At 49.3% G+C, this 21,753-nt stretch overlaps 1 protein-coding gene across 6 annotated transcripts in view; it reads left to right on the forward strand.

The window, feature by feature from the left end:
* Smurf1 (SMAD specific E3 ubiquitin protein ligase 1) overlaps positions 1–21,753 on the forward strand; it is a 92,104-nt gene that overhangs the window by 55,531 nt on the left and 14,820 nt on the right. For 3 of the 6 annotated variants that reach the window (NM_001443862.1, NM_001109598.2, XM_087579407.1), the window contains 8 exon segments: positions 10,816–10,854; positions 12,079–12,187; positions 14,060–14,193; positions 14,347–14,412; positions 15,546–15,621; positions 17,249–17,490; positions 19,339–19,423; positions 20,640–20,786. In NM_001443862.1, the coding sequence (NP_001430791.1) occupies positions 10,816–10,854; positions 12,079–12,187; positions 14,060–14,193; positions 14,347–14,412; positions 15,546–15,621; positions 17,249–17,490; positions 19,339–19,423; positions 20,640–20,786 (898 nt within the window). 6 annotated transcript variants of the gene reach the window in all.

A 21,753-nucleotide genomic window follows, 5' to 3' on the forward strand; every position in this document is an offset into this window, starting at 1 on the left:
AGTGCAGGTGCTCAGGAGCCGTGGCCCCAGATGATGAGTATTGACCAGTCAACCGCTCTGCTGGGTCTTCTTGAGTGTGGTCTCGATCTCGGAGCTGCTGTTCTCTGTCTGCTCTGCTGTATCTACCTGACTTCTGCCATGCTGTGAATGATGGCTAGCTAAACAATTAGACAGTGTGCGAGATAGCCCTGAGTACTATGCAGGAAAGGCAGGGTAGAGGAACTTGATCTAGAGGATGGCGGACTTTGAGGTTTCTGAGGCGTGTGTGGGTTTCCATGGCTTGTCACCTCCTCGAGCCTGGCCCTCTCCAGATGCAGTCCTCAGCCTTCTACTTGTGAATTTATTAATGTAATACTTGGGCTGGTGAGATGGGACAGCAGCCAAGAGAGAATTCTGACAGCGATGTTTCTTGCTACTATTTACTACTGTCCCCCACCCCCACCCCCGTTTGTTTTTCTGTCTAGTGGTGATGGAATTAGAGACTAATTTACTCAGCTTTTATTTGTGAAATCACAGCTTCCCCTTTATTCTCAGCAGCTGCGTCAAAAGAAAGCCACAGCTTAGGCGAATGAGCAGTCGTCAGAAGCCAGGTGTGGTGGCTCAGCCTGTTGTCCTGGCGCTCTGGAGGCTAGGGGCTAGCCTGGGCTAAATAATGAGACATTGTTTCAATAAAACCAAACCAAACCAAGAGTGAGGTCAGGAGGTTTGGATTCAAGAGAGACTCCCCCCACCTCCCATAACACAGGCCCCTTCCAGGGGATGGGACTAATTCATTGGTTTCTCTTCTAGGGTCCTGATGAGACCCATTTTGCCTCTTGAGGGACAGCTGGGGTTTAAAGCTCTTTGCTCTTCTGGAAGAGTCTGTTTTATACTGTACAACCTTACGAGGCCAGCCCAGTCCTGAGAAGTCAGTTTTAAGCAGTTGTAAAAAGTAAAAAACAAAACACCCCAGAGTGATCTTAAGTTCAGGTCAAGCCCTTGGGGTCTGGCGAAGACAAGTAGCCTTTGTTTTTTTCGGGGCCACTGTCCTCAGAGCTCCCATCAAACCTTGGTGTGTGGTCCACAGCCAGTAATGCGCTGGTTAAATGGAAAAATACATTTCTGCGCAGCACACACAGCTCTTTCTGACTGGCTTTAATATTAAGCTGTTTAGGAGGGCCCACTCGTCCCTCTTCTTCTCTCTCCCCCACCAAGGTCTCATAGCCTAGGCTAGCTTCCAACTCTCTGCATACACCTGACCTTGAACTTCTGACCCTTCGGCCTGCCCCTCCTTTGGCCTGCCCCTCTCAAGTGCTGTCATTTCAGGCTCGTACCACCACACCTGGCTTATGTGATGCCAGGATGGACCACCAGGGGCCTTCGGGCTGGGCAAGCATTCCAGCAGATGCATCCCCAGCCTGGGGTTTGCTTGGTTAAGCCTCAGTTTTCTGTGATCATTTGAATGCCTATAGAGTAGTAACCAGGATGGACATGTTACACGGGCAGTGCCTGCTTACCCTGGGAGCAGCTCGCTCACGTTACCTACTGCGACTGGCTTCACCGAAGGGAAGTAGATCGTATTTTTAAATTCTGACATAACAGGATGTGCCAACAGCCCAGCGCATTCCATTGACAGAGTTCATTGCGTGCTTCTGGCGAGGGCACGGATGGGTCAGATGGTTGTCGGAGTAACAGTCTGTTTCCTAGAGCGGTGTTGGAAGCATCCACTTTATAAACCGTTCATAAGCTCTTGGTTGTAGAAAGACCCTGAGCTTCTTAGGAGAAGGGAGACCATTAATGATTGGAGACATGTCCTTGGGAATCGTGAGTGTGGACCTACATGTGACATTTGAATTACTGACATTGGACAAGAGAAGTAAACACGTTTGTGGAGCCAGTATCCAATAGCCACTGACCTCTGAATACTTCTGGGTTATACTATTCAGTTAATGTAAACCAAATCTTTCTTTAAGCTAAGGCAAGGAGGTGTGTTTTTACCTATAAATGTTCTGGTTTTGTTGACCACAATTGAGAACCACCTTGTTGAAAATCAACGGGAGAGAGACAGGACCTGGAATAGTGTTTTAGTAATTTTTTTTTATTGCTATGATAAAATAACCATGTCCAAGGCAACTCACAAAAAGCAAGTGTTTAGGGCTCATGGTCTGGGGTTGGAGTCCATCTTGGTGGGAGCATGGTAGCAGGGAGGTGTGTGTGGTGCTGGAGAAGGAACTGGGAGCTGCACAGGCCCACAGACATGTGGTAGGCAGAGGGAGGAGCGCTAACTGTGGAAACCCCAAAGTGCATCCCCGTGGCACACCTCCTAATCTTTCCAAACACTCCAACCAGCTATAGAGCAAGTACTCAGCCATATGAGCCTGTGGGGCCATTCTCACATTCCCACTCAAACACCAAGGATGGGAATTGTTCTATTGAGACAGGCTCTAAGTGAGACTGATATCTTTTCCTCCAAAGCTAAAGTACAGCAAGCAATAGTTGAGAAGAAATGAAAGAGAAACAGGAGCCCTGCAAATTGTGTCCTGTGAGGCCAACTTCTCTTCCCAGAAAGGAGCTACCCTGTTTCAGGGGACTGATCCAGAGGATTAAAAAGCAACATTGAGGGGTTGGGGATTTAGCTCAGTGGTAGAGCGCTTGCCTAGGAAGCGCAAGGCCCTGGGTTCAGTCCCCAGCTCCGAAAAAAAGAACCAAAAAAAAAAAAAAAAAAAAAAAAAAAGCAACATTGAGGGGTTGGTGCACAGCTCAGCAACAATGTGCCTTCCTAGGATCCCTAGGAAGAGGCTGGGGGCGTGGCTCAGTGGTAGAGCCCCTGCCTAGAATCCCCCAGTGAGGGGCTGGGGGCGTGGCTCAGTGGTAGAGCCCCTGCCTAGAATCCCCCAGTGAGGGGCTGGGGGCGTGGCTCAGTGGTAGAGCCCCTGCCTAGAATCCCCCAGTGAGGGGCTGGGGGCGTGGCTCAGTGGTAGAGCCCCTGCCTAGAATCCCCCAGTGAGGGGCTGGGGCGTGGCTCAGTGGTAGAGCCCCTGCCTAGAATCCCCCAGTGAGGGGCTGGGGGCGTGGCTCAGTGGTAGAGCCCCTGCCTAGAATCCCCCAGTGAGGGGCTGGGGGCGTGGCTCAGTGGTAGAGCCCCTGCCTAGAATCCCCCAGTGAGGGGCTGGGGGCGTGGCTCAGTGGTAGAGCCTCTGCCTAGAATCCCTCAGTGAGGGGTTGGGGATTTAGCTCAGTGGTAGAGTGCTTGCTTGAGGCCCTGGGTTTGGTCCCCAGCTCCGAAAAAAAAGAAGAAAAAAAAAAAAAGAATCCCCCAGTGAGGGTCTAGGGTATGGTTCAGTGGTAGAAGGCTTGTCTGCTATGCTCAAGGCCTTGCAAAAAGTAAAGTTTAGAAACCACGTAGCTCAATTATGAGTTTCTTAGAATTCAGCATTCTAACAAATACATCCTTAGAGAACATCCCTTAAGGTGTAAAACGGCTCTTGAGACATTCTTAATTCTATACGTCCTTGGAATTTTATTGCATCCTTTTTGTTGTGTACTTTCTGTCCTCTCCTTGTAATGGTTTGAACCTATAGAACATTGTGCTGCTACTGGCAGACTCTTGTCACTAATGGTACCTTAAGAAATGGCAGCTTACTCTGAGAAGGAACTTTGTTGGATGGCAGCTTGCAGGGCCACCATGCTTTGAACTCTGGGAAGTGGTCGTGGGATCCAGACGCATTATTGTGGAGGCTCAACATTTATTGATCACTGGTTTGTGCTAGGCCCTGCACTGTGCTCAGAAGACATTCTCTGCCCTCTTGCCCGTCTGTTTGGTGGCTGGGAAGGCAGTTACCAGGAGCTATGCTAGGTATTGCCTGGCCTGGTCTGTCAAGCGACCTCCTCTAAGTCCCTCTGTGTAGCAAGTATTACTCCAGGCCATGGGGACAGAACAGTGAAGAAAGAAGTTCCAGCTTTCTTTCCTGTGCAGGTGAATGTCTAGTGGTTACATAGTAGCAGGTTTCAGCCAGAGGAGAGCAGTGGTACCTGGTGGTGAAGTGGAGTGAGTTTCTGGGTCCTATGAGATTGGCTTCCTGGTACAAGGGGAGAAACCAACAGGCAGCCCCTGAGTCAGACTCTTTATTTAACCCATGAAGTTAGAAAAGGAACCCGCCCTGGGCTTGCACTGCCACATCCTATGGGAGTGAGTAGGAGTGCTTTATTTACAAAAATAAATAAATAAATAAACCAGGGCTGGAGAGATGGCTCAGTGGTTAGAGCACTGACTGCTCTTCCAGAGGTCCTGAGTTCAATTCCCAGCAACCACATGGTGGCTCACAACCATCTGTAATGGGATCTGATGCCCTCTTCTGGTGTCTGAAGACAGCTACAGTGTACTTAAACAACAAAACTTGAAGTACATTTTAGTGTGCGTGCGTGCGTGCGTGCGTGCGTGCCTGCCTGCGAGCGTGCGTGCGTCAGAGAACAGCTTACGGAAGTTAGTCGTCTTCCATCCTGTAGGGCCCGGGGTTTGAATTCAGGTTGTCAGGTTTGCTGGCAGGCATCTTTTACTGAGTCATCTCCTAAGCCCAAAAGTAGCAGAGTGATTAAGTGACGTAGGTGTTCACAGGTGGCATCAGTGGGTGGAGTTTGGGGACAGGCGAGGGCAGACACCTTGGGCCCCCACACAGAGCCCACAGTCTTGCTATAGCAGCCGCGCCTCACTTTGCGGGACTGGGGCCACTAAGCACAGCTCTGCACCCCATGGCCCTGGTTCACAGGTGTCTCTGTCCTCTGTGACGGGACGCAAGAAGAACACAAGTGTTTTCCACTTACTGGATTGATTGTTCGTGCTCGCGTGGGAAGTTGCTGAGGGCCGGGGGGAAGCGCTTTGTTTGGTAGGCTGCTCAAGCAGTAGGTCAGCTCTGCCCTGTGCTGCAGTTTGATGATCCCTGTTTAGGCTGTTCAGATGTAGGCTGCCACACGAGTGTGTATATATTTGTTTGTTAACTCACTTTTCCTCTTTTAAAAAAACATGTTTTTTGTGTGTGTGGGGGGTGGTTGTTGTTGTTGCTGCTGTTGTTGTTGTTGTTGTTGAGAGTATTGCTGGGTGGTGGTGTAACACAACTTTAATCCCAGCACTCAGGAGGCAGAGGCAGGCAGATAGATCTCTTGAGTTTGAGGCTAGCCTGGTCTACAGAGAGTTCCTGGACAGCCAGAGCTGCCCAGAGACCCTGTTTCAAAAAACCAAAACCAAAAACCAACCAAACGAAACCATTTGTATTTAATTGTGCGCGCACAGAGGAGTGCACACGTTCGTGGAGGCTCCTGGCGGTGTTGGATTCCTGGAGCTGGCCAGCTTTACAGTACGCTATGTAGTCGTCGTGCTAACAACCAAACTCAGGTCAGAGGACCATTATGTGCGCTTTGTCACTGAGCCATCTCTCCAGCTCTCATTTTTGCCACTTAAACCCACACGTTTGGGGATTTCCTGAGTCCGTATGAGAGTTTATAGGTCAGTGGCTTCAGGACAGTGGCCTTAAACACAAGAGCCCCATCCTGCGTTGGGCAGCACTTCTGTTCTTATGGCCCCTGACACTGAAAGACAATTTATTTTTAGACTTGTGACCCAGGGGCTCACCATATAGCCTCGCAGGCCTGGAACTCAGAATCCTCCTGCCTCCACCTCTTGCGTGTTTGGGATTACAGGCATGAGTGACTGACTAGTGTGGGACTGGGATGACGCTGATGGCGCCTGCACCCCACACTCTCTTCTCACAGCTAAGGCACATCCGTGTTCTCTAACAACCTCAGTAACAGGTTGTAAGCTTTGCAATGGTGGTTTTCAGCACTGTTTTCTTTTCTTTTTTCTTTTTTTTTCTTTTGCTTCTTTTTCACAGGCCCCTGTCTGTGAGTGTGTGCTGTAGCTGGTGCCCAGCTAGACCATTCTAAGGACAGAAGCCTCCTACTTCAGAGAAGCCCACCTCCCTGGGGTGGCAAGGCCACCTACATATGAGGTTCAAGCCGTGTAGTTCTTTTTTTTTTTTCTTTCTTTCTTCCTTTTAGAGGCAAAATGTCAGACCAGGGAGGCCTGTGACTCTTGTTCCTCCTGCCTCCACACCATGCCTGTGCCACATGCCCCTCGGTCATGTGTTTCTCAAAATGTGATTAGGAGACAGTAGGTGACTGGTGACCAGGTCAGTCAAGACTGCTGTGTCAATGTGGGTTTTCACACAGCATGGCCAGGGTGTTAGGTTGACGCTCTCAGAGTTCTGCCGTCTAAGTAAAGAACGTTCTAAGGTGGAAGAATGACAAAGGCCTAAGGTCAGAGTGTGGCAGAGCGTCTAGACTGTACCATTGGGGTTGGGGAAAGTGCTACTGAGGGAGACTGTGGGAATCCTGTCCTCAGTGAGGCTTCATGGGGGAGTGCCTGGCCACTGACGTGAGCAGCCAGACTCAACTCTGGAGTGATCAGTTCTGGGGTGCCCAGGAGTAGAGAATAAGGACTGGTGGGGAAGACTTGTGACATGAGGGACGGGGTGCCAGTGTGCAGTGTGACATCATACACATGGATCGCTGAAACATGAAAATGACCATTCAGAGGGTGGGCCCAAGGCCAGGCCTCATGGACACGCCTGTAATCCCGTGTAATCCCAGCACTCGGGGCTGAGGCCAGAGGATGGCAAGTGCGTGAGGAGGCTGACTACATATTCCGGGCCAGCCAGGGCTGCGTGGAGACTGTTTGCTGATGTACAAAAGAGTGTGGTGCGGCGGTACACACATGTAATCCCAGGCCGGGGACATGGAAACGTTGGCAGATCTTTGGGCTGTTGCTACCTGGTCTTGCCAAAGTACTAAGCTGTAGATTGAGTGAGAAATCCTGTCAAAAACCAGACAACAAGAAGAGAAACCCAGGGGTCCAGTGAGACAGCTCGTTGCGAATGGCCCTTGCCTCGCAGGTCCAGGTGACATGAGTTTGATTTCCAGATCTCATGGAAGGGTGGAAGGAGAACGGACTCCACACCCCAGTGTAAACACACACACACTGATTAATAGATATTTAAAAATTAATAAGGGATTGAAGACACCAATCTCTGGCCTCTGCATGTGTCTTGCACGTGTGCATGTGTACCCACAGACGTGTGCACACATACAGTACATATGAACTTGGACACACAGAGCAAAGAAAGACAGAGGAGACACAGAAAAGAAAGATAGTAAACTCAGATATTTAAGAGGAAGAATGAGGAGTAAAAAGAATGCAGTAGACAGACAAACACCAGAGTGGCTATAATTCCTGCGCTTGGGAGGCTGAGGCAGGAGGATTGTTGCCTTGAGTTTGAGTTTAGTATGAGCTATGTAATGAGACTCAATCCCCCAAATAAAACAAAATTTTAAGTTACAGCACAGGTTTCTAGCAACAGATAATAGGAAGCCAGTGGATCACCGACAGTCTCAGCCTTTCTCAGGCCGGAGAATAAAGCTCTCAACTTGCAATGTTGATGGTGTCACAAGGTGTGAGCAAAACACCTCTCTCGATTTTACCGCTCAGGAAATGTAGTGTGATTACTCGTACTGTGGCCACTGCTTGGGAGAGCAGTGGAATGTCTTAGAGAACCATGGGATGCAGGAACAGGACTTGGCCAAGGTCAAAGGCCACTTCTGAGTTGGTGGGAAGGCCGGCCTGGTGGTGCACATCTGTGTGTAGGAGAGTAAGGCATTGTGGGAACTGGGAATAGGAATGGTAGCACTGGGGAGGTGGAAGCAGGAGGTCCTGGAGTCCAGAGTTGTCCCCAGCTGTACACTGGGTTCAAGGCTGCTTGGCCACCTGAGACCTAGCCTCCATGAAAACCAAAACCACTGAGCGGCAGCAGGGGGCGTGGGCATACTGTGTGGCCCTGGAAAGGAAGCTGGGCTCTCTGTCCATTCCCTTGCTAGTCATTGTCGTCACTGTTTTTTAAGATTAAATTTTTTTATGTTTATTTTATTTGTGTGAGTACACTGTAACTGTCTTCAGACACACCAGAAGTGGGCATAAGATCCCATTACAGATGGTTGTGAGCCACCATGTGGTTGCTGGGATTTGAACTCAGGACCTCTGGAAGAGCAGTCAGTGCTCTTAACCACTGAGCCACCTCTCCAGCCTGTCTTTACTTTTTTACCTTTAAAAAAATGCCAGTTCTCTTGTAGCCCAGGCTGGCCTCTATCTCATCATTACACCTGATCCCTCTGCCTTTACTTCCTGGTGCTGCCTTTGTGGGCCTGGACTACCGTAGAGGGCTTATGAAGTGCCAAGGCTCAAACCCGGGGATGGGCACATGCTAGGCAAGCACTCTACCGACTGGTCTGAGGAAATGTCCTCTACACGTGTAATCAGGACGGAAGTGGGTTTGTTTAAAAACAAGGGGTAGAGCCAAGTGTGGTGGTGAAACCATTCGATCCCAGCCTGGGGTAGGTGACGGAGCAGGAGAATCTCTGAGTTGGAGGCCAGTCTCGTCTCCATAGCGAGTTCCAGGCAGGCTGGAGCAACATGGTTGCCCTGTGGTAAAGGTGGCTGCTGTCTGTGCAGCGGTATTTTGCACTGTAGGAAGAATGAGATTCCGTTAGCTTGTATCTCCTGTGGAGGCAGGCAGATCAAGAGTGGACGGAGATTGCAAATTGGCAAACATTATTTTAGCAGAAGAGATCGTGTCTCTTTAGACTGCAGTGACCCTCAGTGACCTGTAAACAAACCGAGCCAGGCTTTCTTCACACAACATCGCCGAGACCATCTCCATTTAATGATGTAACCAAGTCCCACAGGAGTGAGCCTAGATGAAAACATCAGTAGCTTTGTAAATATGAATGGTGACTCTTATTTTTAACAGATGAGATCAGAATTACTCCATTAAGAAGTATTTGGATTCCAGTGCCTCGGAAAGCTGGGGCTCAGCCTTGGCGAGTGATGTGGAGATAGAGGTCAGGGTGTGCTGGGTTCAGTGTTTGCAGGGGGAAACCACCGGAGCAGGTTTATTGACAAGATCTCATGTGCCCAAGCTGGCCGTGAGCTTACTGTATAGCTGAGGATGTCCTTCAACTCCTGACCCCCTGCCTCCGCCTCTCAAATTATGGGTGTGTACATCAGCTCCTGGGCTATGTAGTGCTGGGATCAAACCCAGGCCTTTCATGCTTGCACAGTTAACGCAGTCTCAGCCTTCAGCCACCACACAGCCTGTGCTTCCAGTCATCAGAAATGTTTGGAACCGGGCACGATATCAGAGCCACGGGACAGACTGGGGTTGCCTCTGGGTAGAGAGTTTGAGGGGATGGAGGACTGCTAATGGGAACACGTTTCTTTGAGGGCCATAGAAACGTGAAAATTGATGGTGGTGATGGCTAGCCCCACGAATGCACAAGGAACTTCAGTCTGCGCTGTTTAAGTGGGGAGGTGTACCGTGTGTTGTGCTGTCCCTACGGATTTTTCTTAGCAACGTGGGAACCTGCTCAATGTAGCGTGAGCATAGAACACTGCATTCGTGAAAACCAGCAGAACGGCTGAGACAGCCCAACAGGACGCGCACTGTCTCCCCTGTGCTCCCTCCTACCACGAGCAGGCAGATGAGTGACAAGATATATCATCTCTTCACCTGTCATCCACCCGTCTGTCTGCCTGCCTGCCTGCCTGCCTGTCTGCCTGCCTGCCTGCCTGCCTGCCTGCCTGCCTGCCTGCCTGCCTGCCTGCCTGCCTGCCTATCTGAGGCAGGGCCTGGCCATGGCGCTCAGGCTGGCATGGGACTCATTCACTAGCCCAGGCTGTCCTTGAACTCATGGTCCTGCCTCATTTCATGATGGCTGTGAGTACAGGCGTGAGTCCCTCACTCATCCCATGATTGGTGCTGGTGGCAGTGGCAGTGGTGACGGTAGCGGCAGTGGTGGGGATACTGTATCAGTTACATTCTTGCTGTCTGCCCGTACTGTTTATTTTTACCTTCTTTAAAGTTATTGTTTATGTGGCAGACAGTGCAGGGAGCTTACACAACCATTTTCAGGAGTCCGTTCTCTCTATCTGTGGGTCCTGGGGATTGAACTCAGGTTATCAGGCTTGGTGGGAAGCCCCTTTACCTGCTTAGCTTTCTTGCCAGTCCTTTACAGCCACCTCCTCCCCTTCTGAGTGCCTTGTTGTTGTTGTTGTTATTTTGTTTTGTTTTATTTTGTTTTGTTTTGTTTTTCAAGACAGAGTTTCTCTGTGTAGCCCTGGCTGTCCTGGAGCTCACTCTGTAGACCAGGCTGGCCTTAAACTCAGAGATCCACCTGCCTCTGCCTCCAGAGCGCTGGGATTAAATGTGTGCACCGCACTGCCCGGTTCCTGTACAGCCTTCTGAATATGCAGCTTTTTACTTTTCCCCACACTCTGCTAAAAGCTCTGCCTTTCCCACTGTCTTTCCTGGTTTCTCGTCCCCCGTGTACCAAGGTTTATACTTGGAGAATCAATCCCCACCACCCCCCCCCAGTGTTATTTATCAGAATACCCAGAGAGCATAGCTCTCTTTGTTGCTAGCAGCTTTGTAAAGGTAAATGCAGCAGCTCTTTTTAAAAATTGGTGTTTATGTAGTTTTAAAGCATACCAGTAATTCCATCTCTGTGTTCGTGCATTTAATGTTTTAAGCTTAAATTACAGTGTTTGAGTTTGTTGATTCCCCAATTTGAGGGAAGATACTTTTAAGACAGTTGCTAGGGACATTTGTCTTATGTGACACAGTTTGAGAGATTGCTGGCACGTTAGCTTCTGTGATGTTTTCCCCTCCTGTTACAAACACTAAGTAGGGGCTGTTCGCTGTATCAATGCTCACTCCCGTGTTTGCTTGTTTTCAGTATTGTGTGCCAAGAACCTTGCAAAGAAAGACTTCTTCAGTAAGTACACCCAGCTTCACTTTGTATAATACAGTTTATGTACATCTGGAAATTAACGTGTGCGTGTGTGAGTGCGAGCATGCGTATCCCATAGCATGCATGGGTGTGGAGGTCAGAGGACAACTTCCAGGGAGCTCTCCCCTTCCACCATATTGCTACCAGAGATTGGATTTAGATCCTGTTGGCCTCTGACATTTAATTCAAAACAAAACAAAACAGCTGGTGTGGTCTTCTAAGAGTCTAGGAGTCCAGCGCTCGACCATCACCCCCAGCTGCCCACAGCGTAAGTCTCGTCCCCATTGCAGCCATGCCCACACCCCCTGCTTCCTGATCCCGTCGCTGCTCTCAGCTCAAACACAAATGAGGCATTTATGATGTAAGTGGCTTGGCCAAAATTGCCAATCCAGTTTTGCAAAATAAATCCACTTTGAAACGTCTGTAGTGGGAGGAACTGTAAAGTGCTGAGAGCTGTGCCCGGGCCCCTTCGAGTGCCTCACCCGCCATGAGGTCAGTGCCGACATTCCTGAAAACTGCCACTGCCCCATCCCAGGAGGCTTGCAGAATAAAGAGACTTAGGCCCAACGGCTTTAGCCAAGTAGCTGGGAAACTCCAAAGCAGTGGCTCGCAGCCTGGTCTCTCTCCAAAGCCTCCCACCTTGCTGCTTGTCTGGCATCAAACCTGTCACATTCACATGTGACTTGGGGACTGGTACCGTGATGCCACAGATAGCACAGGCAGAAGAGCAGTGACATTTCCAGGGACTGTGACTATTGAGGAATTTACTTGATAGACCTTGATTCTACTTTCAGTCCCCTTAGTGATGATCGGAGATGGGCTGGCTGAACAGACAGATCTCTTGGTGTATGTGTTCAGTGTTTGCTACTGTTTGCAGGTCTGGCTCCAAGAAACCTGACACTTAGAAGCCTTGGCAGTACCTACACACGTGTGCATACACACAGACACAGACACATACCCATAAACAAAAGCAGCTTTTAAAATGTAAAGCCCACCAGAGATGGCAGAGCCCTTCTCCATGTTTTTCTGCTTATCCAAGTAGGAAGGCGTGGTATGCGGCTCAGAACTCTCTTTGCTAATGGAGAGACGGTGAGGCGTGGCATGTGTAAGCCTTATCCCAAGGGGGATCTTGCCACTCTTCTGCTGTAGGATGCCACTATGCTACTAAGTAGACTGTCACTGTATCCGGTATGTCTGCTCTCTCCCCAGGACTCCCCGACCCCTTTGCCAAGATTGTTGTGGACGGCTCTGGGCAGTGCCACTCAACCGACACTGTGAAAAACACCCTGGACCCAAAGTGGAACCAGCACTATGACCTGTGAGTCAGACCCCTGTGAGGCCCTGTGGCTGTGGAAAAGTGGCTGTCAGCCTTGGAGGAGACACTTAGAGGAAGAAAAAAGATGGCTGACTTTACTAATAACCAAAGACTTGCCAAAGCGAACACATGTTGCCAAGTTCCCAGTCAATATCCTCTGCTATCTTGGCGTTAGTTCTCATGGGTTTTCATGATTTGGCCCTTTTTTTTTTTTTTAGTGAAACCATGTTTACAACCAAAAACAACCCATCATGCATTTTTGTATATTCATTCCAAATTTAGGGCCATGCTTTTACGTTGGATGCCTGTCCCTGCACGATGACTATTAACGTGAACTGCACTGTGTGGACAGGCGTGAGAGTCATTTTAGTAGCACTTGCGTTTTTGTAATTTTCGTCACATGGCTTGGAATGTGGTTACCGTTTGTCCTGATAGTTCTCTCTGCGGCGAACATGCCCTAGGATTGAGTAGGGTTATTATTTTGGTCCATGAACCTTTGTACATTTTGGATGGACAGTGAAATTGTAAGCAGCCTCAGTGTACGCTGTTAAGTCTTGGTCACTGCCTTCCAAAGTGTGAGCATAGTCAACCTCTTTACAAGACCTTATCACGGGGGTTGGGGATTTAGCTCAGTGGTAGAGCGCTTGCCTAGCAAGTGCAAGGCCCTGAGTTCGGTCCTCAGCTCTGAAAAAAAGAAAAAAAAAAAAACAAAAAAAACAAGACCTTATCACATGCTGGGCCTGGTGGTATAGGCCTAGAGTGCTGGCACTTTGGGAGGCTGAGGCAGGAATATTGCAAGTCAAAGGCCTGCCTCGTTTACAGAGCCAATTCAATCTGGCTCTTATGTAATAGAGGAGATATAAACAGATACAGACCGAGGTGATGATCCCACTGTAGTCCACTTGTTGATTTGATGGGCACACAGGGTTACTTACAGGACAGGTGAGGGGTGACTTAGAGGAGCAGCTGCAGTTCTGAAAGCCTACCCCAGCACCAGCAATGTCCTCTGGAAGCTGGACTCTATTGTTCTCTATAGGACTTGCAGGCAGCTCAGCAGCTTAGAGAGTCTGCTCTCCTCAGCAGTCCCTACCTTTTATCTCTGGGAGGGGTGGGAGGGAGGGACCTTGTGAATCTGGTAAGTTTCAGGACTTCCTGAGACTTGTGAGTTGCTTACTTCCTGTGTTTTAATGAGATTCCTTTAGGGGTTGGGGATTTAGCTCAGTGGTAGAGCGCTTGCCTAGGAAGCGCAAGGCCCTGGGTTCGGTCCCCAGCTCCGAAAAAAAAGAACCAAAAAAAAAAAAAAAAAAAAAAAAGAGATTCCTTTAGAATTTCCCGAGTCTCAATAAGTCTCCTTCTGGTATAGAATATTTCAATTTCAAGAAAATTGCTTCATAGCACCAGCCTGGGCAACTTAAACTCCATCTCAGAATAAAAAAGGGTTTTTGTTTGTTTTGGGGTTTTCTTGTGTGTTTTTGTCTTTTTAAGGGGTGTGGGATGGGATTGGGCATTGGTCATATGGCTTAGGTATAGAACACCTGCCGATTGTTCTTCACTTTAGGTAGAACTCTTGCCAGTGAGGGGTCAAGGGTGTGGCTCAGTGGTAGAGGACTTGCTTTGGCCCCTGTGAGACTCTTGGTTTGATCTCTGGTCTAGTAAATAAATGAATAAAGGAAAAAAACAAATTTAAAAATGCTTATTACAACATGGCTGCCTGCACTCACTGCTTGAGTATTTGGTTGGAGTCCTTTTCCCATGCCTAGAAAGATACAGCCAGCCCTTCCCCCCCCACTGCCAGGGTTCTGAGTAACCAGATGCAGTTAGCTGAGGGTGTCATGGTTCAGAATTGCACCTGAACGAGTTTGCGTGCTCTCACAGGTACGTTGGGAAAACCGACTCGATAACCATCAGTGTGTGGAACCACAAGAAGATCCACAAGAAGCAGGGGGCTGGCTTCCTGGGCTGCGTGCGGCTGCTCTCCAATGCCATCAGCAGATTGAAAGATACCGGCTGTAAGAAACAAATGCTCTTCTGCTTCTCAGTGCATCCACAGCAAGCACAGGAGGCACCCTTTCCTTACTTTTATTTGAATGCCGAATACAGAATTCTGCCTTCCCTCCCTAGTTGACATTCTTTGGGTTAAGTTTTGAATTGTTTGTTTGCAGACCAGCGTTTGGATCTATGCAAACTAAATCCCTCAGATACTGATGCAGTTCGTGGCCAAATAGTGGGTAAGAATTTTCTCATCTGCATAAAGGGACTTAGATGGAACCCACCGTCCTGCTCCCAGTGCCGACAGGGGATAGGCTTCCCGGGCAGACCACATCGGGCCATCTCTCCAGTACTAAGCCTTTCCTCTCGTGTGGTTTTCATTCTTTCCTGTGGTTCCCTTCATCTTGTCATTGAAACTGAGTTACTGTGACTCCAGTTGAGATGGGAGGTTGTGGTCTATAAGTGTTAAGCTGCTCAGCACAGGACGGACAATCGGCCCTTGTCTTGTCAGGGGTGACAAAGAGCTGAGACCACATGGGCAGGAGCTGGAGTGAATGGCTTTTCTGGGAAGCCCTGTTCTGTGGCAAAAGCAAAGTGTGTGACACATTCCGTGTAATGTGACTTAGTCAGGGGACTCCATTCTGTGGAGAGAAATGTTAAAGTGTGCTTGCCGAATTGCCTGCAGGCATCCGATGGAGTGACCTCTGAGTCACTGTCCCCTTGCCCACCCTGTTGTTGGCCTGGTGTTAGGGGAAAGCACATGCTGGCTGGCTCTGTGTGTACGGCACGGACTCAGTGCAGCGGCAGTCAGGCTGAGTCATTCCCCACTCCAGATGCCTCTGGTCCTGAGACAGTGAGCAGGGCATCTGCCCAGCAGCAGCCCAAGGATAACGGTTCCTGCACTGCGTCCACTTGGAGTTCTTCTTTCCTTTGTGGAGGGATATGTAGGGCCAGAAACCAAACAACCAGAAACCTAGGAGTAAAACGTCTTTCTTGTCTGCATCAGTGAGACTGGAGCATAAATGTTTTTTAGATTGAAGGTGTTCCTTTGCACCCTCACTAAGCATAAACCAAACCTTCTGAAGATGGAATATTAATGAGGTGAAATATTGTGTTCTTTAGTGTTATATGGGGATGGGGCCTGAGAGACTCGGTACCTCTTCTGCTCTCTGCTTTCAAGGAGTGTTCAAATGGTTATGTGGTGTGTGCGGCTGTTGGCCTGAGGTGCTTCCCACTGAGACCGTGGGGGAGGTGTAAACTCACTTCCTGTTTATGACGCTGGACACGTGTTGCCGTGTGTCAGCGGCTCACTGTGCTGCAGGGGTCTCGAGCAGCCCTGGGTGTTAACGCAGGCTTTTCTCTTGTGTTGCAGTCAGTTTACAGACCCGAGACAGAATAGGTGGTGGAGGGTCGGTGGTGGACTGCAGGGGACTGCTGGAGAACGAAGGGTACGTATGCCTGCCTGCCTGCCTGCCTGCCGTGGTGCCAGCCATGTCCTCTTTCCCTGTAGGGCAGAAGCATCAAACTGTATGGGATAAATCTGGGCTCCAAGCTGCCATCCAAGTTTATGAAGGACTGTACCCCAGGGACTCAGGAACCAACAGAGGGAAGCGTCTACCAATTAGAGGTGCCGGTTTAGCTGGGCACGAGGGTGTATGCCTGTAATGTCAACACTAAGGAGACAGGCAGGAGAATCCTGAGTTCTAAAAAACTGGGGCTGGGGATTTAGCTCAGTGGTAGAGCGCTTACCTAGGAAGCGCAAGGCCCTGGGTTCGGTCCCCAGCTCCGAAAAAAAAAAAAACAAAAAAACAAAAAAACAAACAAACAAAAAAAAAAAAACAAAACCTGAGAAGCCCAAGAAGCAACCAAGGGGCCCACGCTCAAGTATGCACAGGTGGAATAGTAAGTAAAGCAGGGTTTGACTGACACTGCCCCTTGGTGGGGAGGCTGGAAGTCAGCCTGGGGACCCCCGCTGTGACTGGCTGCTGCTTCCGGGATGAGGGAGGCCCATTGCTCTGGTCCTTCACTGAAATTTTTCAATATGAGGTTTAAAAGGTATCTGATCGGAAGGGGAAGTGACTCAGTAAGGCAGATTGTTTTTGAAGCTGCAGATTGTTTTTGAAGTGGGGAATGTTTAAAACACACCAAAGAGTCAGTATTTTATGGAACCAAGAGTTTCATCTTGGAGTGAAATATCAGAAAATAGAGTGTCAGGAACACCTTCTGCTCCACCTCCCCCATAGATAGCTGCACACACACCCCATCTTCCCGCCCCCTGCCAACCCCACCCCATGGTCCTGCTAGAGGGCCAAGTCATGGTTGGCTCTGACCCGTTCCTCTCTGGGGTCTTTCTCTCTTGTTGGACCCTCTCAATATTGTGAACCTTTGCGTTGGGATCACTGTCACTTGTTAAAGGGTGTTGTTGTAAAATATAAAAATAAAAAGTAACATTGTCTTTTACCTCACTAGGTCCTGCACCTCGGTGCCCAAAATATCTGCTAGATATCTGGGTGGAAACACATCCCAGCTGCACACTTTCCTACACTCAAACCCTCACATAAAAGAACACATAACACAATAATCTTAGATCCAATTGGTAAGATATAATTGCCCACTTAAACATACAAAGCCCGGTACCATCCATCCCTTAGGAACATTAATAACAACCTGTAAATACACAGAGCAGAATCTTAACATCACCTGCCATGGCTTCTCCCCTCTTTCCGTCTCCTGTCTTTCCTCTAGTCCGAGTCTCCTCCTCTTCCTTCAAACTTCTCTCCCACCCATCCTTCCTTCTCCTCCAATGACAGGCCTCCTTCTATCCTGTACCTGCCCCCCACCTGTACTTTACAAATTCAATGGGGAGAAGGTTCTGGTGAAGTCACCTGAGTTCTGAGTACATGACTACTAGGCAGCTGTCCTTGGGGCAGTGGAATTAGCATCAAAATACAGATAACTCCAGGGCAAACCACAACCGAGGGATGTAGAACAATTTCCTGTGGCCTTTGAGTATGTGAGTCTTGTGACACTCCATAATGTTTCCACGCCTGCTCTGCCCTACCCTACCCCTTCCAGAACGGTATATGAAGACTCAGGCCCTGGAAGGCCGCTCAGCTGCCTCATGGAGGAACCTGCCCCGTATACAGATGGCACCGGTGCAGCGGCAGGAGGTGGGAACTGCAGGTTTGTGGAGTCTCCAAGCCAAGATCAGAGACTCCTGGTACAGCGACTCCGAAATCCTGAGGTTCGAGGATCCCTACAGACACCGCAGAATCGACCACATGGCCACCAGTCACCGGAGCTGCCTGAAGGCTACGGTGAGTGTGAAGTTTGCTCCCTGTGGCTATGACAATAAACACCATGACAAAAGTAGTTTGAGGAGAATAAGGTTTCTTAGACTTGTAAGTTATAGTGGGTCACTGAGGGGAGTCAAGGTTGGAGTTCGAGGCAGGAACCTGGAGGCAGGAGCGGAAGCAGGGGCCATGGAGGAGTGTAACTCATGTTTGCCCAGCCTGCCTGCCTGCGTTTCTGAGGCAAGTCTCAGTCTAAAGCCCTGACTGGTTGGAACTCACTCTATAAACCAGCCTGGCCTTGAGCTCAGAGATCCATCTGTCTCTGTCCCCTGAGGGCTGGGACTAAGGACAGAAAGTCCAAGCCCGCCCTGCTTTCTGGGACCACCAGGGACCACCTGTCCAGTGGGCTGGGCCATCCCAAATTAATAACTGATCAATAAAGTGTCCCACAGACTTGTCTACAGGCCAATCCGATGGAGGCATTTTCTCAGTTAAGACCTCTGTTTTCCTAAATAACTCTAGCTTCTATCAAGTGACAGAAAACCAGTCAGGACAGCAAGGGATTTGCCCTGTGCCCCTATGTCCTGTGCACAGCTGCTAATGGCCTAGCTGTGTTGTTGTAAAAATATAAAAATAAAAAAGTAAGTCTTTTACCCTGCTTGGTACGCACCGTGGTGCCCCAAGATATCTGCTAGATATCTTGGCGGAAACACATCCCCACTCCTCAGCGGCCCAGTGTCTCTTGCCACCACACATTTTATTACATTACTTAAATCTACACATTAAAGAACACACAACACAATAATTTTAGACCCAACTGATAAGATATAATTGCCCACTTAAACATACAAAGCCCAGTACCATCCATCCCTTAGGAACATTGATAACAACCTGTAAATACACAGAGCAGAATCTTAACATCACCTGCCATGGCTTCTCCCCTCTCTCCATCTCTCTCCTTTCTCTCTAGTCTCCTCCTCTTCCTTCAAACTTCTCTCCCGCCCATCCTTCCTTCTCCTCCAATGACAGGCCTCCTTCTATCCTGTACCCGCCCCTCACCTGTACTTAAATTCAATGGGGAGAAGGTTCTGGGGAAGTCACCTGATTCCTGAGTATCTGACTAGGCTGCTGTCCTTGGGGCAGTGGAATTAGCATCAAAATACAGATAACTTCAGGGCAAACCACAATGTGGCTGTGCCTTCCAGGGCTGTGGCACTGGATGACCCGGCAGCATATGGATGGGAAAGTTGTGGTGAACTCTGGGCGGCATCCCTTTTCTCTGGAGAGGTCTCCTGGGAGTGGTAGCTACACAGAGAGACAAGGCAGTGTGACGAAAGGGAAGAGGCTCAAAGGGAAGAGGCTCAACGGTGCTCTGAGATTTAGGACTAGAAGGGGACGTCCCGGGGATGGAGTGAGCAGAGCCATGTGGCTTCAGTGGAGACAAGAACCAAGAAGGGACCCTTCACACAGCAGGCACGACAGGAGATACTGGTCCCAGTTTGTATCTGTGGCAGAAGAGGTGGCGCCGTCTACTCCAGGGTGGCCGGGTGAGGGAAGGCCTAGGAGAAATGGGTTCTGTACAAACATGGGGACAGTGTAGAGTTGAGGAAGCCAGCCACAGCCTTGTAATTCTTTCGTCTGTGATCATAAAGAGTGTTGAAAGACGCAGGGGCAGGGTGTACACCAGAGTCACACCCCTGAGGATGCTGAGGCAGGAGAATCTTGAGTTCAAGGCCAGTTTGGGGCACATCACAAGACTTGTGTCAAAACACCAACGTAAATAAACAAGCAAACTAAAATAAGAGCTTATCAGTCTGAAAGGATTAGACCGGAGAACAAAATTTACTCACTCAAAGTCCCTTTCTCCTGCAGAGCAAAGGACAACAGTGCAGGGACAAGTTTACTTTTTGCACACGCAGACTGGAGTCAGCACATGGCACGACCCCAGGATCCCCAGGTAGGTCTCCCCAGCCCGAAGAGCCAGTTCCTCTCATGGAAGCTAACAGTGCCCTCTGAGGGGAGATGGAGGCTGGGACTTGCTGGGCGTGTGTGCATGTGTGCATGTGTGCGTGCATGTGTGTGCGCGCGCGTGTGCGTGTGTGCCTGTTTTGGAGGGGGAAACCAGAAACATGATGGGCCTCAGTAGCTGTTGAAATTGGTCTCATGGCCATCTACTGTGGTCTCTCTCGACTTTTTTGTAAATGCATAAAATTTTCCATGGTAAAAAGTTAAACAGGAAAGATAAAGACTCTGTTACCCTTTCTCTCTTCTGCTTTACTGCCCCTCTTGCCTCAGTCCCTTGGGGACCATTCCGGGGGGAGATGAAGCTTTTCTATACGAATTCCTTCTACAAGGCCATACATCCGAGCCCAGGTCAGAGAGACCCCCGCCCCACCCTGTGCCAGAGTTAAGTTTCCTTCTTTCTCTCTTTCTTTCTTCGCTGTTTTTCTTTTCTCTGTTCTCCTCTTACAGTAGCATTACTACCTAAAAGGCCTCTACCTTTTTATTCATCATCTCCCCCACCCCAAGCAGCTTCCAGTCTTCAGTGTTTAATTTACAGTTCAGGGTCTGTCATTTGCATGGGATATTACCTGCAAATGAATGAGGTGCCTCTTTATATGCATAGTAGAAATGGCAGGTGTCTGTGTTAATCCCTAAGGCATCCTAAGCAGGCATGCTGGTCCCTGCTGACTGCATCACAGTTATGAAGAGGACAAGAGTGAAAACACTTGCTGAATACGGGGTGCTTTGTGGCCATCATGCCACTGTGTGCTCTGTCCCTGCAATGCTTGAAAATGTGGGCCTTGGGCTTTTCAGTAGAGGAATCTTTGCTACAGCAAGTATCTGGTTTGTTTGACTTGTGATTCCCAAGAACTTGCTGATGGAAGTCACGTGCTTCCCGCTAGTCTGTCCCTCTATTGTATAAGAAAGGTGTTCCTGGGTAGCCCCCATTCCTTATGGTAGACGTAGACTCTGGAGAGGTGTGCTTTTTATCTGCCATGTGTGGCTGCCTTTGTAGGCCCGAGGCTTGGACTTCCTGGAGTCAGTACAACTTGCAGTGTGAGGGGACTCGGGGCGCCTGCTAGGAACCCTCTGTGGCAGCTGGCACTGAGGTTGGTCTTGCTCCTTGGTTCTCAGTGGGATAAAGCTCTCTGTACGTTCCGTTTTGCTAGAGACCTTAACAGTGTGAACTGCGATGAACTTGGGCCACTGCCTCCAGGCTGGGAAGTCAGAAGCACAGTGTCGGGAAGAATCTATTTTGTAGATCACAATAATAGGACAACCCAGTTTACAGACCCACGGCTTCACCACATCATGAAGTAAGACCTAACATCCTTGCTGGCCTCTTTATAATTGGATGCTTCCTCACACCAATATTGGTGCGTGCACATGTGCGTGCGTGTGTGCGTGCGTGCGGGGGGGGGGGTGCAAGCACTCAACAATGATGTGGATGTGTGCAGAGGCCATATGTCATTGTCCAGATCTGCCTCCATCATTCTCTACCCTAAGTCTTGAGCAGCATGGCCTGGAACTCACTTGACTTCTCTGACTGGCTCTGTCCCCAGCACTAGCTGGGTCTCACTTTGGAGCTGGGGATCTGAATGTGGGTCCATATGCTCTCACAGCAAGCACTTGACTCCCTGAGCCATCCCTCAGCCCCACACCAATGCTATTCTTAGTGTACTATTCTGGTATTTGCTCAATGGTGGGCACAAGAAATAAGGTAGATCTGTGGTGGACGGGGCATCCTTTAAACCTGGAGATTAGTGTGGACGTACATTGCTAAGGCTGTACAGTGCTGGTCCTTTTCGTTCAGGCAGCCTAAGTGAAGGGCTAAGAAGACAGCAGGAAGGGGTTCTCCAGCAAAATCTGCACAGCACATTCTGTGCACAGCACGCCTGCTGCTGCTGCTGCTTGCTGGGGTTTTTCTGTGCAGAGCATTTCTCCTTGGAAGTGGGTGATCTTCTGTGCCACCCATAGCCCACAGACAGCATCCCACATAGCTATGTGGTTTGCATAAGTGGCAAGACTTGAATGAAGCAAATGCCAAACTGTCCCTAGTGGCCCACATCCTGTCACTGGTCTCTGTTCCTAGTGAGCAGGGCTTGGAATCTTGATCAAAAGGAGGAGTGGGTCCCACTGGATGTCACAGGGAGTCTGCTCTTCATAGCTCCTTCCAATCGTGTATCTGTTGGTACTGATGACATGTGTGATGTCTGATGATGACTGATGACACCGTATGACACGGTGACAATTTTTGTTGTAATTTTCAGTAATATAGCAAGA

This window comes from Rattus norvegicus, chromosome 12, assembly GCF_021556685.1.
Source record: "Rattus norvegicus strain SHRSP/BbbUtx chromosome 12, alternate assembly SHRSP_T2T, whole genome shotgun sequence".
NCBI lineage: Eukaryota > Metazoa > Chordata > Mammalia > Rodentia > Muridae > Rattus > Rattus norvegicus.